Raw genomic sequence first — 16,323 nt, forward strand, 5'->3', positions numbered from 1 at the left:
AGATCTGTGAACTACATTGAGCCTCACAAAACAATGCCAGTTGCTGTTTCCAGGCGTGGCGTTACCTGCAAGTTATAATCTGTAAAAACATAGATGGACTCCAGGTTTTTGAAATGATCACTTTGTTACTGCAAGACTGTGTGAATCAGAGGAAGCCCACTAACTTGGAATTAATTACTAGTAATGAAGACTATTTGTGCTCTTTAAAATTAAAAACAAATACAGCTGACATGGTGAGAGCATCTCAATTCTACTATGTTAGATTTAACGTCAGTATCAAGTATCGCAGCAGAGGTTTAGCTGTATATATCAGTACTAGTATCAACAGTCTGAAAAAAACTTAATTTAAAGTACCAGCATATCAGATATAAGCAAATATTCAACATCCTGCATCCTTCGTATTTACACAATCAAATCATGAAACAATATCTTTACCTTTATCTCTTTTATTCCTCCTCCTCCTCTCCCAGTATTTGTAACCAACGAGTCCAGAAACCAAGACCACCAGCAGCAGCAAACTCACCACCACGTCTACAATAACTTTGGTCCAGTCTGAAACAGAAAAACACAAGAATTAAAATGACCGTTTTAGTGTTTTTGATGTCAGTGATTTGAACCCGAGTCTCAACAGATCTCAGCACACATGAACCTTCACAACTCTCTGTAACTGTTTGTAGCTGCAGTTTCTTAAATCTGTTATATTGAGTTATGACCAGTTCTTGAGCTAAAGTCAGTGACACATGAGTTCTTTGAATGTTTCAACTATTAACTAAAACCAATAATTCAGAATAATTTAGCAACATTAAAAGTCTCCATCTATAGCAGGAAATGGATGCAGTTGTGATTCACGGTCAAAGACTGTTGATCTGACGATCTACGTCACCAACAACTTGCTGCTGCAGCAGACTGATGTCATGCAGATGTTCATACTATCAGTTCAACTTTTGACATGAACATAACAAAACAGGCAGCACTCTTTCCTTTTAAATATTCAAATTAAACATGAGACATGACCAAAACTAAACTCTTAATAACTTATTTTTATTCTGGCTCTAACACTTTTAATCATTTTACCTTTTGGTATGTGAAGAAAAGTGTATTTCACGTATGTTTCCTCTTCATCCCTGAGTTCACATTTGTATGTTCCTGTCTGGTCTAAAGTTAAATGCTTCAGAGTGAGACCTCCTGTCCTTGATACAGTCATCACATGCTGCTTCCAGCTCTCTGTAGTTTCGTAGAGCCCTTCATCTCCGCTCTGGGTCAGGATGATCTCTTTGTGGTTAAATGTCCAGGTGAGATACTTTATTGGATAATTGTCGGTTGAGCAGGAGATGAATGTTTCAGTGTGTGATCCATTTATAACAGCTGAAATTACAGTAAACAGGACATGGAATGATGGAAACCCAAAACGAAAGAAAACTAAACATCAGTTGTAAAGGACAAAAGCTTTCGTAGACGACATGAACATCTCATTAAGGTCTTCGTGGCACTGAGAGCCACCACATAAACATTTAAATGTAATTTCTACCTGGTTGAAGCAAAGTGGATCTCCTGCTGTTTGCTGGAGTGCTGACGGTGCAGATGTAGTCCAGGTCAGTATCTCCGTCTGGAAGTATCAGAGAGCTGCTGATGCTGTAAAGCTGCTGTTCAGTCAGCTGGACTGTTCGTGAGTTCGGCAGGTTCTGCAGGTTCACGCTGGATGGAGGATTGGTGGTCCAGATGAGTCCAGGTTCAGGATAGATCCCCTCTGAGCTGCAGGTGATTTTATTTTGTACCTGTTCTATGTTGATGTGCTGGACTGGAGCTGGAGGACAAATATGCAGTTGTTAATGTTGTTCATGTCACTGAAAGCTTGTTTACTTCACGCTCTTCAATCTCGGCTGGAAACAGACTTTTCTGGTCATTCTTTCAAAGTTAAAGGAGCCGTCTGTAAGAAATGGCCAAAACTGGTACTGCAGTCATTTTCAAAATATTGTTGAGCGGCGTGTACCCTTCCCCTCCTCCCCGACCAGATGTTGCCAGGTTTTTCATCCAACACGTTCGTAGCGGCTGCTGCGATAATTAGAGCCGAGCTGGCAACCCGGATGCCGAAACAATACTGACTTGGTGATTGGGAGATAGGTGGAGGGTGGAGCTTCAGAAACATTACTGACTTCGTGATTGGGAGATAGGTGGAGGGTGGAGCTTCAGGCCAAAACAAAAAATGACAACATAAACATCAGTTGAGGGCTGCAACTCCTCTTTTTAAACTGGAATATCCTGGCTTGAGTACTGTTGTCAGTGACATAAGTATTTGAAATGAACATGATTTTTAAATGTCTGTTGACATATCGGGGTCATTTTATGATTCGTTTTATTATTGCTCTTACATACAGCTCCTTTAAGGTCAAATTTATTTATATTAAAAACAACCAAGGTTCACCAAACTGCTTTTTCAGCTAAAAAAAAACAATTTCCTGTAAATAATCCACCTCAAACTACATCAGTTAAAGCACAACTAAAGATGATATATAAAGAGAAGAGGTCTAAAACTCAACTTGAATTTAATGCCAGCGAGTAGAAATGAGTTTTCAGCAGAGATTTAAATTCAATTCAATTCAATTAATTTTTTTTATATAGCGTCTAATACAACAGATGTCTCTAGACGCTTTCCAGATTCCAGAGACCCAGAACATGAACCACCAAGCAATTATTACTGTAGGAGCCGCATTTAAGTTTATTTACCATTTGTGTTGTTTATTAGTAAAATGTTAAGTGTGCGCCTTCCTCCCTCCTCAGGTGGGGAGGCTGGCGCTAGTCTTTAAGTTGGTGGTGGTGACGTATGACGCGAGAAGGCAGAGAGCAGCATGCATGAACTAGTTTTTCTGCATCACTCTGCAAGAGGATTTTCCTAATCTTTGCAATATTACGGAGATGGAAAAATGCTATTTTACAAACCTGATTAACATATGGTTTAAACCAGTGATTCTTAACCATAGGGCCGCGGCCCACACTTGGGCCGCGAGCGCCATCTAGTGGGCCGCGAAAAAAAAATCCGTTTTTTACATGTGGGCTGCGGGGGCCGCGGGACTGCATAGCAACTCCCAACCAAATGAGGAGAAGACACTCAGCTAGCTGTACGTGTAATAGTAAGAGAAATGGTGTGTATTTATAGAGAAAATCCTTCATTTTGCACAGAGTAGGTTTAGATCCGCCAGGATCAGGGATCGATTACTTGGGTCTGCGCCCAGAGCGAGCGAGCGCGGCGTGATCATTTATCCTGACGCGTCCCCGCGGCCGGGGAGGTCGGTGCCGCTCGGGCGGCTCCGTCGTTACTGCTGAAGGATTGTACATGTAGATGTGTGGGCTGGACTGTTGTTCGGGCTCGCAAAAGCATCGGAAAGTGACACGGCTGCAGCGGCCAGAGAGCTGCGGGGTCTGCCCGTTTTAGCTGATCAGGCTCGGATTAAATCCGACACGCGCAGTCCTGACAATTTATTAATGTAAATAAAACTTAGTAAATTACTTAGTAAGTAATTAGCTTGACTCTTACGGAGATGAGAAGCTAAATAAAACTAAATATCGTTTCAGGCTCATCAATGAGCACCTTATCATGCATATGAGAACCTGACACCATTCAGCCCAGATTTAAATTCTGGCAGGAGAAATTAGAGCTCAGTTCTCTCACTGAATGACAGAAAGTGGGGGCATAAGATTATTAGAGGGGAAGAAAGAAAAACTGCAAAACTGTTCAATTGTTAAGATGTGTTTATATTAATTTATTATAAAAATGTGTTGAGACAATTAACAAAGAAAAGGGGAAATTCAAACTGCTGGTAAAGAAATAAAATAAGATAGCATTTGAAAAATAAAATAAAATCTATTTTATTTTTAAGAGAAAAAAATATGTGTAATTGAAGTTACACATGTTAATGGGCAAATATGTACTTTTTTAATATAACAGTCAGATGCAGATGTTGATACAACTATGAGGCTACTTGAATATATATATATATATATATATATATATATATATATATATATATATATATATATATATCTCACCTGAAATGAGCTGGGATAGGCTCCAGCAGACCCCCGTGACCCCGCAAGGGATAAAGCGGGTATAGATAATGGATGGATGGATGGATATATATATATATATATATATATATATATATATATATATATATATATATATATATATATATATATATATATATATATATATGTATATATATATATATATATATATATATATATATATATATATATATATATATATATATATATATATATATATATATATATATATTTATTAATTATGATGTTCTGGACCTTCGCTTGAGTAAATTATCTCTAAATGGACCTCTTAAAGTTGAATACCCCTGCTATACAGTGTTAATATTTAACGGGCCCCAAGGTCAGAAAGGTTAAGAACCCCTGGTTTAAACGACAAATCCCGATCGAAAACAACACCAAGGTTTCTCACAGTTGCACTGGAAGCCATGGCAACACCATCTAATCCCTTCCTAAGATGCTCTGGACCAAGAATGATAACCTCTGTTTTATCTGAATTTAGAAGCAAGAAATTTCTGGACATCCAGTCCTTGATGTCCCTAAGACATGCCTGAAGTTTAACTAACGGTTCTGTTTCATCTGGCTTCAGAGACAAATAGAGCTGCGTATCATCAGCATAGCAATGAAAGTGTATGCCGTGATTCTGGATTATACTTCCCAATGGCTGAATGTATAAACTAAACAAGATTGGCCCTAGCACTGAACCCTGCGGAACACCATAACAGACCCTTGACTGTTCTGAAGAAACCTCATGTACATGAACAAACTGGAACCTGTCAGATAGGTATGATTTAAACCAACGTAGAGCTGTCCCTTTAATCCCAACAACATGCTCTCACCTGTGCAGTAAAATGCCATGATCTATAGTGTCAAAAGCAGCACTGAGGTCCAGTAGAACCAGTATGGACACTAATCCCTTATCTGAGGTCCAGTAGAACCAATATGGACACTAGTCCCTTATCTGAGGTCCAGTAGAACCAATATGGACACTAGTCCCTTATCTGAGGTCATAAGAAGGTAATTCGTGACTCGAACCAGTGCTGTCTCTGTGCTATGATGCATTCTGAACCCTGACTGAAAGACTTCAAACAGATCAGTTCTATACAAATAGTTACATAACTGGCTTGAAACTACCTTTTCTAGAATTTTAGATACAAATGGAAGGTTGGAAATTGGCCTATAATTAGCTAAGGTGTCTGGGTCAAGAGAAGGTTTTTTAAGTAAAGGTTTAATTACTGCGACTTTGAAATCCTGTGGTACATATCCTAAGCTTATGGATAGGTTGATTTAGTCTAGTATTGTCGCACCAATAAGAGAAAAAACCTTTTTTGAATAGTGGAGTCGGGATGGGGTCTGACATACATGTGGTTGACTTAGCTCTATTGACGAGTGAGGTCAGCTCAGGGAGGTCTATAGGATCAAAACAGTCTAGAGTCAAGTCAGAGCCTAGGGAAGTCACTAAAGCTGAAGAAACACCCACAACCGGCTGGTTGATTTCTTCTCTAATTCTCGCGATTTTACTGTTGAAGAAGCTCATAAAGTCCTCACTACTGAGAGATGCAGGAATGCACGGCTCAACAGAGTTGTGACTCTTTGTCAGCCTGGCTACAGTGCTGAACAGAAAACGTGGGTTACTTTTGTTATCCTCTATCAACGTTGAATAATAAGCTGTTCTGGCTTTGCAAATGGCTTTTTTATATACTATTAGAATATCTTTCCATTCACGATAGGAGTCTACAGACCTACAAGAGTGCCACTTCCTTTCCATCTTACGCACGTTTTGTTTCAACATGCGGATATCTGAATTATACCAGGGAGTTAAGCTCCTGTGGCTAGAAACCCTCCTTTTCAAAGGAGCAACTGCAGGTTACTGGCCTCTACTACTTCACTATTGTCCACTGTCGTAAGATTCAATTCAATTCAATTCAATTCAATTTTATTTATATAGCGTCTAATACAACAGAGTTGTCTCTAGACGCTTTACAGAGACCCATACCCAGAACATGACCCCCGAGCAGTTATTACATAAACAATGGCAGGTAAAAACTCCCCTAGTGGGAGAAAAACCTTAAGCCAAACAGTGGCAAGGAAAAACTCCCCTTTAGGAGGGAAGAAGAAGATGAGCAATGGCCTCCCTAAATTTAGCAATAACTTCATCAGACAAACATCTGCTAAAGTAATACTTCCTATTTTGCAATTCAACATCGACAATATTAAATTCAAACGTTATTAAATGATGGTCGGATAAAAGGGAGTTTACAGGTGACACCAACAGATCATCAGGTTCAACACCGTGGGTGAGAACGATATCGAGAGTATGATTAAAACAGTGAGTCGGTTTATCCACTTTTTGTGAGATACCCATTGATTCTAGAAGAGAATTGAAAGCATAATTTAAGATTATCGCTTTCAACATCCATATGAATATTAAAGTCACCCACTATGATGAATTTATCTGTACTGATCAATAATCCAAAATTTAGACAGAAACTCTAGATAAGCACCAGCAGGGGGCCGATACACTACCACTAACACCAGTGGCCTCTCTGATTTCCAGCTCGGAAATTTCAGACTAAGCGTGAGGCTTTCAAATGTATTATAATTGCACTTGGGTTCAGTTTTTGTTTTGAGACTGGAGTTATAAATTGTTGCGACTCCTCCACCTCGGCCCGTATTTCTAGGAATGTGATGATTAAGATAGCTGGGCGGAGTCGATTCATTCAAACTAACATGCTCTTCCTCCTGTAACCATGTTTCTGTTAAGCAGAAAATATCACTCCTGCTCTCTGTAATTCTATCATTTACTAACAGAGACTTGGAGCTTAACAATCGTACATTTAGTAGTCCGCATCTCATTTTTTGGTCTCTTATTGGTACTAAATGCGCATTGGTTTTAAATTTTACAAGGTTATTTTGGTTAACGCCTCCATAGCGCCGCACCTGGGGAACTTTTGGAGGGCGGGGAACTGCAACCAATTCTATTTTGCTAGGCACCTGGCCAGAGTCGCCAATATCATGTAATCCTACAGTTTTAGAGTGGCCAATTACATCATGCAATCCTACAGTTTTATTGGCAGGCGTTGGTCCTCGAGAAGCAGCAGAGAAGTGTGTTAAACTGCAGCTCTGCATCCTGGCCTGGACCCTGCATTGTCAGGGGGAGTGTCTAATAAAACAGGCCAAATTACTAGAGACAAGAGCAACACCACCCCGGGTGGGATGAATGCCGTCTCTTCTAATCAGACCGGGTTTTCCCCAAAACGTCTCCCAATTGTCAATGAACGCCACGTCGTTTTCTGAACACCACCGATACAACCAGCGACGGAGCGAGAGCATGCGACTAAACATGTCATCGCTGGTCAGATTTGGGAGGGGACTAGAGAAACTTACGGAGTCCGACATGGTTTTGGCATAGTTACACACCGAGACAATATTAATTTTGGTCACTTCCGACTGGCGAAGACGGGAGTCATTAGCTCTGACATGGATTATAACTTTACCATATTTACGATTACCCTTTGCCAGTAGCTTCAAATTTGTTTCAATGTCGCCCGCTCTGGCCCCCGGGATACACCTAACTATGGTCGCTGGAGTCGGCCTCACATGCCTGACTATGGAGTCGCCAATCACCAGAGTCGGCTTCTCAACGGGTGTGTCGCTGAGTGGGGAAAATCGGTTAGACACGTGAAGCGGGTGGTGGTGCTCCGTGAGCCCTTTAAGACTACGCTTCCTCCGAACCGTCATCCAGCCGCCCTGCCTGGCCGGCTGCTCGGGAGCTGCAGGGGAGCAGCTACGCTCAGCTGCTATGGGCCGGTCCGCCGCTAGCTTAGCCTGGTTAGCTGAGGAGGTTATCGGACTATGGTCTAGTTGGCCGAACCGGACCTCTAACTGACTGAGCCTCGCCTCCAGTCCTGCAAATAAACTACACTTTAAGCACTTACCGTCTTCGCTAAAGGAGGCAGAGGAATAACTAAACATTTCACACACTGAGCAGCAAAGAGGTGAAACGGTGGGAGAAGAGGAGGCCATGCTAAGAGGCTAACAGAGGCTAACAGACAGAGAATGTATCGGTGATTGGTGACAATGAAAGTTGCGGAAGAGAAAAATGTGCAAGTGTTGAAATAAAGACAGAAATTTACCAGATCTAGTGCTATTTTACCAGAAAACAATCTAAGTTTAGACAAAAAAAATTGGAAGAGATCAGAGCCTGCAACGCCGTGCAACGGCAACAGACCGCAACACCAGGAAGTGACGCGATGCGTGACGCAATACGTTACCCAATCAGCAAGCAAGCAGGGATTGGCAATTTCAGTGCAATAACAGTTTGAGTTGTTCTAATTCACAAAAAGGTAATTTTTTCCAGGAAATCAGACCATCTCCCAAAGAGACCCGGTCGCCTTTGAGTCTGGATCTGGGAACTGCAAGGACCATCTGATTGGATGTTGTGCCCTGAGATATATTGGATGTTGTGCCCTCTTCATCCTGCTCCTTTTCGGTCATTGGTGTGTAGATTGAAGTTTACAAATGTACTACTGTAATATTGTCAAACTATGCACTACCATGCACGAAATAAATAAATACATATAAAGATGAATATAGTACCAGCGCATTTAAAACCTTAAACACTAGCAATAAAATCTTAAAATCTATTCTAAAATGGACAGGAAGTCAGTGGAGGGATGTCAGAACCGGGGTAATATGCTCACACATACTTCCTGGTCTCCAAAACTAAAATAGACTTAGGACGCTCTATTGTGGGCCAGGTCTGGCTCTCCTAAGGAGATCTGTACGAGAGCAGACCGTCGTGTTCAGCGGGAGACGCGTCGCTCCAGGACGCTCAAGGAGACGCTCTTGTTGTCACTTACCTGGAGAGCGCTGGAGAACAGTGAGACCATGTTCATGTATTTGTTTTCTTCCTTTTGGACATGGTACTACGTGAAGATCTGCACTCTCTGTTGTGTTTCGAGTAATTTTTCTGATGATTAAGATTTGGGAGCATGATTGGAGGACCGGTGCATGTTTGACTTATATTTTGGACTGCTGGGACATTTGGGGGGGTTGCATTTGTCATTGGATGACTTTGTTTCGTCGTTGAGGGGGTTTCTTTTTATTGGTTCAGTGAAGATGAGTGGAAAATTATCCTTTTATGTGAACTGCTTGAGTTGCAAAAAATGTCCCTCTGCAGGCTGTTGTCAAATCTTTGCAGGTGTTTTTTTCCTCCCAAAACTCTGTTTCCGTGTTTCCGTCTCAGCGTCGTCCAGTAAACAGGCCTTAAATATCACAAACTAAAACCTTTACTGGAAACACTTGTAATTAAATAAAACCTTTTTATGCTGTCTCAAGGTATTTATTCAGACGTTTAAATAATCCAGTTTAAAGTAAAAGTCTGGTGGTGGTGGTTTTTTGCATTTGCACGTGTCCTGCATTACTGGATGTGACGGTCGGTGAAATTAAAGTAATCAAAATCTAGTTTCCAGTCATATTTGGTCTCATTTATATGATGTAGTTGTGCTGTAACACAACTTAATCACTATGCATTACTACATTACATCAGGGCTTTACCTCTGAATAATCATTTGAATGATCTGTTGCCTTCTTGTTCTTCTGTTGACTGTTTTCATAACAGGGATGGTGGCAGTTATTTGTACAAAACTAAAGAGATTTTTGTTCATATTCTTCAATATATGTTCAATATTTGTTCAAAGTTGAGATCTTCTTTATCTTTGTTGGAAGAGAAGTCTTGCAGGATGAGATACAGAGAGTTACAGATGTGGAGAAAGAACTAGGAGAGTTACGCTCATAAAAAAAAACACCAATGGAAACATCGACCCCCGCAGCAGTTTGAAAAAAGTGTAAATTCCCTCAGAAACTGTTGTGTGGGCGTTACGAGTTTAACAACCAGCAGCAGTTATTCTAACTTTAACTTATTTTATTTTAATTTTAAGTTATTTTAGCAGTTATTTTAACTTTGTCTCAGCTATTTTATGTCTGAGACAAACTGTGAGTTAATGATGTTCCTTTACAATATGTTAATAAGGAAGAACTGCTAAATTGTGTTTTATTGTTACTGCAACAGTAAATATCTATTCTATTCTGTTTATTACAAAAAACAACATGAACAACGGATTCAAACATCTGAATCTGCTGAGATTTTTATTCTCCACATACCGTTCACATTCAGGTGGATGAAGTTCTCCTTATTTCCAGTGATGGTGCTGACGTTACACAGATATCTGCCCTGGTCCTGAACCTTCACTCCTCTCAGCAGCAGGGAAGCGTTTCCTCTGGAGATCTGGTCCTCAAACAGAGATGTTCTTCCTCTGAACCTCTGGTGCTGCTCTCCCAGTTGGTCTTGTTTGCGATAGTAGGAGTGAACCCGGGACTCTGGTGGAGTCTTTTGAACCCGGGACTCTGGTGGAGTCTCTTGAATCCAGTGGATGACAACGTCACCATGAGCTGTGAAACTGCAGGGTAAGATACAAGTCTTGCTGACCTGACAGGAGACCTCTGTATCTGCAGAAACATCAGAGGAAGACTCAGAAGATGACATTAACAGGAAACTCAGCCACTTTGAGGAACATGCAGTTGTGTTATGTTAAATATCTGCATATAAAAAAGCTGATAGAATAAAAATGATCGGTCATAATTGTGGTGTAATGTCATTATGTGGGGACACTTTAAGAGTGACGTCATATTGAGGGGCGGGGATCTTTTTGAGCCGAAGGCTGCATGTATGTTGACACGCTGATCCCGCCTACAAACGTTTGTGGATTAAACCTTATTGTTGCAAGCTCTAGTAGTTGTCCTTGCCTCAAAACAACTTAACCCGACATGGTGTCAGAGGTGGAGCTACTTTGAGCGACGGTGCGCGGCAGAAAAAAGTGACTTTCATTCACGAGGAAACAGACACACGCCGGCATGAGCGACAACGAGGAGGGTGCTCCGCCAGCAGCAGCAGCAGCCCAGGCGGCGAATGCGGCACCGCCGATGGCGACGTTCAGCATAAAACCACCGGAACCTTTCGACTTTGCAAAGCCACAGGAGTGGGAGAAGTGGATAAGGAGGTTTGAACGTTTTCGACAGGCGAGCAACCTGATTTCCTCCTCCGACGCGAACCAGGTGAACACACTGGTATACTATATGGGGGACGAGGCTGACGACGTGCTACGGGGGCTGGACCTAACAGCCGAGCAGCGACAGCGGTATGCTCCGGTCAAAGACGGATTTGACAGGTTCTTCATCCCGAGGAAAAACGTCATATATGAACGGGCCAAATTCAACAAGAGGGTACAGCAGCCTTCAGAACCAGTGGACGCATTCATCACAACACTGTACGCACTAGCAGAGAACTGTGAGTATGGCGATCTACATGATGAGCTCATAAGAGACAGACTAGTGGTGGGGATCAAAGATTCATCTCTGTCAGAGAGGATGCAACTAGATGCACAACTCACACTAGCAAAAGCCATCACAATGGCCAGACAGTCTGAGGAAATTAAGAGACAGCAGAATGATCTGAGAGATTTAAGTGCCAGCAAGCCAGCCATGGATGCTATGCATTTCAAGAGGGGAAAACAAAACAAATTCAGAAATAAAGATCAGACACAGGGGCAGCACAAAACGTGGAGAACTGATAAACCTGTGCAAAACAAAGCTGAATGTAAAGCATGTGGAAAATGCGGAAAATCACCCTCGCACCCAGTGTCACAATGCCCAGCTAAGAGTGCAGACTGCCACAACTGTGGAAAACGTGGCCATTTTGGAAAAGTGTGCAGATCGAACAAAACTGTACATGAAGTTGCAGAAGATGTGAATGAACTGTTCTTAGGTGTATTATCCTCTGGTGAGGACCCGTGGATGGCTGACATCAGCATTAGGGGCAGCTCAGTGTTCTTTAAAATAGACACCGGAGCAGACGTCACAGCCATTTCTGAGCAGATGTACAATGGCATGCACAGAGAGGGGGTACTAGAAAAAGTCCTCAAACCACTCTATGGGCCAGGTGGTGCTAAATTGACTGTCCTGGGGTCGGCCACGGAAACGCTCTCTTACAAAGAGAGGAACATTACAGAGAGGGTCTTTGTAGTGAGAGGACTACAGGTGGCGCTGTTAAGTAGGGCAGCTTCAGTAGGCCTCAAGTTAGTGGCTAGAGTTGACACTATAACCCAGGAGACAGTAAGGCAGACGTATCCGAAACTGTGTGGTGGACTTGGGCTGGTACAGAAGGCCTATACAATCAAACTCAAGCCCGACGCACAGCCATTCTCCCTCAAAGTGCCACGTCGAGTCCCATTACCGCTCATGGGCAAAGTGAAACAGGAGTTGGAACGGATGGAAAGTCTAGGGGTCATCAGCCGCATTGAGGAACCAACAGACTGGTGTTGTGGCATGGTGGTCGCCCCGAAAAAGAACAAGGAGGACGTTCGCATTTGTGTAGACTTGACACCACTGAACGTGTCAGTGTGTCGTGAAAAATATATCCTTCCCTCTGTAGAGCAGACGTTAGGCATGCTCACAGGAGCACAATTTTTCACAAAGCTGGATGCAAACATGGGTTTCTGGCAGATTCCCTTAGCCAAAGAATCCGCTCTCTACACCACATTCATTACGCCATTCGGGCGTTACCACTTTAACCGCCTGCCTTTCGGCATCTCCTCTGCCCCGGAGCACTTTCAGAACATGATGGTGACTGAGGTCACTTCCGGTCTAGAAGGTGTAGTTTGCCACATGGATGACATTCTGGTCTGGGGGGCTACGAAGCAGCAGCATGATGCCAGGACACATGCTGTATTGGTGAGAGCAGTGAAAGCGGGGGTCACACTGAACTTGTCAAAATGTGAGTTTGGACAGAGAGAGGTCAAGTTCCTTGGCTACGTCATCTCAGCGGACGGCATGAAGCCGGACCCAGACAAAACCAGAGCCGTGCAGGACATGAAGGAGCCTACAAACATAAGCAAGCTCAGAAGTTTTCTGGGAATGGTGAACCAGTTAGGGAAATTTCTACCTAACCTGGCAGAGAAGGATAAAGCACTGAGAGATCTACTGTCTAAAAAGAATCAGTGGTACTGGGGTCATGAACAACAGAAGGCTTTTTGCGGCCTCAAAAAGGAGCTCTCCACTGCACCGGTCCTTCACCTCTACGACCCTAACAAGCCACTGAAAATATCAGCAGACGCCTCGTCCTACGGGCTAGGCGCAGTGATGCTCCAGAAGGACAGAGAAGTGTGGTCACCAGTAGCGTATGCTTCAAGGTCCCTGACAGACACTGAACAGCGCTATGCGCAGCTGGAAAAGGAGGCACTGGCGCTGACATGGGCCTGCGAGAGATTTTGCGACTTCATTCTGGGCCTACACTTCGACCTCGGGACCGACCACAAACCGCTTGTGAGTCTACTGGGTGGGCAGGCTCTGGACGCGCTGCCACCTAGGATACAAAGGTTCAGGATGCGCTTAATGAGGTACTCCTACACAATCTCACACACGCCAGGAAAGAGCCTTGCAACTGCGGACACACTCTCTCGCGCTCCACTCAAAAATGGAGTGATGCGAGCAGAAAATGACTTGATGGAGGACACCAATATATATGTTGACTCAGTCCTGGACAACCTTCCTATGAGTGACAAGTACTTAACTGAGCTCCAAGAACAGCTGTGCGCTGACAGCGTCTGTGCCCAGGTCATGAAGTACTGTGTCGAGGGCTGGCCAGAGAGACACCAGGCGTATGGCCCTGTCAAGCACTACTGGCACGAGAGAGCACATCTGAGTGTGCACAACGGACTGCTCCTGCGTGGAACGAGGTTAGTGATACCTGCCAGCATGAGAAATGATGTTCTCGACAAAATACATGAGGGGCACCAGGGGGTAGTTAAGTGCAGGGAAAGAGCAGGTCAGACGGTGTGGTGGCCTGGTCTGAGCTGTCAAATAACTGAACTAGTACTCAATTGCAGAGAGTGCATCAAAGAAAGGGTCAACCCCAGAGAACCCCTGCTGCCAACCACACTCCCGGACGGGCCCTGGCAGAAGTTAGGAGCAGATCTATTCACTCTGAAAGATAAAACATATCTGCTGGTGGTGGATTATTTTTCCAGATGGGTGGAAATAGCACAACTCAGCCCGACTAGATCCATTGACGTGATAGTCCATCTGAAATCAATGTTCTCAAGGAACGGGATACCGTATCATTTCATTTCAGACAATGGGCCTCAATTCTCGGGACACGAGATGAAACAGTTTGCAGCTGACTATGGATTTGTGCACGTAACCAGCAGCCCCGGGTACCCGCAAGCCAACGGCGAAGCAGAACGTGCAGTCCAAACAGTTAAAAACCTGCTAAAAAAAGGCCAAAGATCCTTATCTGGCCCTACTGGCCTTCAGGGCCACTCCCCTGAGTAACGGCTACAGCCCTGCCCAGTTGCTCATGGGTCGTCGTCTTCGTACTACCTTACCCATCCTTCCTGAGAGGTTGAAGCCAGCTCTACCAGACCTGCCAGCACTTCAGCACAAGGAGCGAGAGAAGCGACTGATGGATGCAAAGTGTTTCAATGAGAGGCACAGAGCAAGAGCTCTCACAACGTTGTCACCTGGAGACCAGGTTTGGATTACAGACGCTAGGGCACAAGGAACTGTGACTTCCGCTCACGACAGCCCGCGATCCTATCTAGTGAGTGGGCCGCAAGGAACACTGCGGAGGAACCGTCAACATCTAGTGCCTATGGCGGGGTCTCAGGATGTGACTCAACCTGTGCAGGAGGACATTCCTTCACGTGCGGACTCTGGACCTCTGTCTCCACCTAAACCATCTCAAAGCACACCTGGGTGTATGAGAACAAGGTCAGGCAGAGAAGTTAGAAAGCCACAGAGACTGGACTTGTAGAAGCAGAGAGAGAAGGAGAGGAAAAGAAAAATTTATCTGGATGGAAAAAAAAAAAAGACACTGATTTCGTTTGTTATTTTGGATGGTTCATTTAGGTGATTTCTGGTGGAGAACTGATACTGTGTTTTCTTTTTGAAAAGAAATGGGGTTAAGAATATTGCTGTTTATTGGTGAAAAAAAAAAGGAATAACATATTTTGAATGAAGAAATTGGATTTTAGGGATCTAGAATGTGATTGAGTTCATAGTATGTTTATTCTGATGTTCAGGGTTTAACTGAAAAAAAAAAGTGATTTGAAAAGAGATTACAGCCTTGGGTATTTTCCAGCCTTAGTAAGGGGGATGTGGTGTAATGTCATTATGTGGGGACACTTTAAGAGTGACGTCATATTGAGGGGCGGGGATCTTTTTGAGCCGAAGGCTGCATGTATGTTGACACGCTGATCCCGCCTACAAACGTTTGTGGATTAAACCTTATTGTTGCAAGCTCTAGTAGTTGTCCTTGCCTCAAAACAACTTAACCCGACAATAATTATGAACTTTAAAAAAATAAATAAAAAAAAATATTGTCATGCAGTTATAAACATAACAACTATTTGTCCAAATGATAAAATCAAATATTCTTTTTTCTTTCTACATTTGTTTCCATCCATCCCTGAGAGAAATCATTTATCCATCAGAAGAATAGAATAGAATAGAAAGCCTTTATTGTCATTATACTGGTACAATGAAAATTAGGCAGCAGCTCCGTCAAAGTGCACACATGCAAAGACTATGGGCCAAATTCACAAAAGGATTGCGTGGCTTTTGGGGCCGCTAAAGCGGTGCAAATGAGACAAAAAGAGAGCGTCTAATTCACAAAGCACCCGCAAAGGGCGAATTGCACCACAAACTGCGCTGCCAAGCAAATAGTGTCATGGTGCGCCTGTGCAATTTGCATGCATGTAAATTAGGTAATATTCATACATTCGGCGCAAAATTGCCCCTTTCTATGCAAATAAGCCTCATTGCAAAAACCGTCTAATTCACAAAGGCCAGCGCTATTTGCCACACGCAAAAATAGTGGAGCAAATACCGTCTTTTCGAAGTGTGTATTAACTGCGCGCAAACTCACTCCTCAAGGCTGATTTATGGTTCCGCGTTACACCAACGCAGAGATACGCACCGTACGGTGCGCGTCGCCGCGTACCCTACGGCGTAGGCTCTGCGTCGATTTAACGCAGAACCATAATTCAGGCTTCACTCCCCCTCTGTCTCTGTTTCTCTCTCTTTTCAATATGATTCAAGCCTGTGTGATACTGAATGATATTAAGGGTGAAATCTACAGTCAGACATGACTGTAGACAGTCAGATCAAGTGGGGTTGTGGACTTATCTCGGATTTAAAAATAAAAAT

The 16,323-nt window shown here is 43.2% G+C and overlaps 1 protein-coding gene across 2 annotated transcripts in view; it reads right to left on the reverse strand.

Annotated features, from left to right (window-relative positions):
• Positions 1-16,323, reverse strand: part of LOC133458738 (protein NLRC5-like) — a 145,858-nt gene that overhangs the window by 127,259 nt on the left and 2,276 nt on the right. For both annotated transcript variants that reach the window (XM_061738942.1, XM_061738941.1), the window contains exons 2-5: positions 10,225-10,569; positions 1,529-1,804; positions 1,075-1,365; positions 436-552 (exon numbers count right to left, since the gene is read on the reverse strand). In XM_061738942.1, coding sequence (XP_061594926.1) covers positions 436-552; positions 1,075-1,365; positions 1,529-1,804; positions 10,225-10,569 — 1,029 coding nt within the window. The remainder of the gene's footprint in view (positions 1-435; positions 553-1,074; positions 1,366-1,528; positions 1,805-10,224; positions 10,570-16,323) is intronic.

Source organism: Cololabis saira, chromosome 13 (genome assembly GCF_033807715.1).
Source record: "Cololabis saira isolate AMF1-May2022 chromosome 13, fColSai1.1, whole genome shotgun sequence".
Classification (NCBI taxonomy): domain Eukaryota; kingdom Metazoa; phylum Chordata; class Actinopteri; order Beloniformes; family Belonidae; genus Cololabis; species Cololabis saira.